This window comes from Populus trichocarpa, chromosome 1 (assembly GCF_000002775.5).
Source record: "Populus trichocarpa isolate Nisqually-1 chromosome 1, P.trichocarpa_v4.1, whole genome shotgun sequence".
NCBI classification, from domain to species: domain Eukaryota; kingdom Viridiplantae; phylum Streptophyta; class Magnoliopsida; order Malpighiales; family Salicaceae; genus Populus; species Populus trichocarpa.
The window spans coordinates 47,698,196-47,699,885 of NC_037285.2; the positions used below are offsets into that span (position 1 = coordinate 47,698,196).

Below are 1,690 nucleotides of genomic sequence, written 5' to 3' on the forward strand. Positions count from 1 at the left end.
GACTTCCAAAGAGTTGGAAAAAAGAAATGTCACTGACACTATTTACTCACTAACGAGTTAATTCCTTCGATAATATAAAAATAAATCACTGATGTGATTACAAACAGTCTTTTCTACGGGTGTTGTGCCATCTTTACCGATAAAAATACCAACGAATTGATGCCAATAAATGTTTTTTTTTGTTTGGCACACTTTTTTTGTCTATAAATCCACTGATGATAATTTTACCAACAAGATAACCAACATAATAAAAATCACCAACGATAATTTTTTTACAAATAGTAACCGTTCGTGATCTCGTTGGTAAAATTATTCTAGGGAATCAGTATCTAAACACCAACGGAATAGTCTATCGATAAAATGCAAAATTCTAGTTGTGATTTTGGTATTCATGCTAGAAGATAATTTTTAATTTTTTTTGTATGATTGAAATTTTTATCTAGAATGTATGCTAGTATTTTAATTATGATTGCAAGTTTACCATGTTCTAGAAGTTTATTTTCAGATTTGGTAAGGGATATTATGTCAGTTCATTTGACTTGAGATATAATTGACCTTAGTGTAAAATAAACACGTAACTCAAGCCTTACAATAATTTAGTGTGGAGGAGGAAATAAAAAATTGAAAATCAGATAGGCTAAGAAAGAAAGAGAGTAATATCCAAGATGCATAAATTAGATCAAAGAAAATAATTATTTTACAGACGGAGAGAAATTTTGGGATAGTAGCCCCATATATGTATGTGTATATGGTTTTGCTACTTCAGCTAACTTGTTCATCCGTAAGAGAATCTTGAAAAGCAAGTAAATACATTGCAGCAGCTCCCACCTTCTTTGGAAACAGCATGGACCTGCAGGTAGGGCAGGTGACATGAGCTTGATCCACCCAACTATCTAGGCATTTTAGATGAAACACATGAGAGCAGTTGCATGGTTCTCTGACTTCATCTCTCCCTTCTATACAGTCCAAGCAGACAGGACATATGCTCTCTTGATCATCTTCAAGTTTCCCTGATCTTTCAAGTAAACTGCTGTATGCTATCACTTTAAGTTTCTTCTTGATCAGTCTTGCAAGAGTGGAAACTGGGACTGGAATTGGTGATGGACAAAGTTCATCCATTAAAAGAACATAACCCTCTGTGGTATCTTGATCTTGATCGGAATTGTAAAGCAGTTCAGGCGGCTTGAACATACGTAGGATGGTTAGAGTCAATAGAAACACCAACTTGATGAAAGTGAGAAGCTCTACCAGGAATTTGAAACAAAAATATTTTGGCATCTTCACTGCAACAAAGCTGGGAATCCCCATTTTTGTGTCTGTATGTGCGTGTGTGAGAGAGAGAGGGAGAGAGGGAGGGAGGTAGAGGGAGATTTGAAGTTGAAGAAATGGTGGAAGCCACTACTTATGGTAGGGTTGATAATGGAGGGCAACTTAACCTAGGAAACAACATTCAAGTAAAAAATTATTGGGTGTCCTACACAAAGAAGTAAGGAGAGCGACAATTGCATGTGTGGATTTGCTAATTGTCATGTCAATATTGACAAGTTTTGAACAATTTTTATACATTAATATTAAATCTTCTTTCATGGTCATCACATTTCATGAATGAATTAATAACAAATTGTTTATGTTCTTAATTGAAGTCTCTATTCGTATTTCTCTCTCTCTCTCTCTTTTTAAATTTAACACA

General features: G+C 34.6%; 1 protein-coding gene across 1 annotated transcript; it reads right to left on the reverse strand.

The window, feature by feature from the left end:
• Positions 1 to 654: 654 nt before the first annotated feature.
• Positions 655 to 1,416, reverse strand: LOC7491418 (E3 ubiquitin-protein ligase RHA1B). Its single transcript, XM_002300476.4, has one exon. The coding sequence runs from the start codon at positions 1,306 to 1,308 to the stop codon at positions 763 to 765; it is 546 nt and encodes a 181-aa protein (XP_002300512.1). The 5' UTR covers positions 1,309 to 1,416; the 3' UTR covers positions 655 to 762.
• Between the last annotated feature and the right edge of the window lie 274 nt (positions 1,417 to 1,690).

Coding starts and splice junctions, on each gene's coding strand:
- LOC7491418 (XM_002300476.4), bottom strand. CDS start 1,308: ATGGGGATTCCCAGCTTTGTTGCAGTGAAGATGCCAAAATATTTTTGT.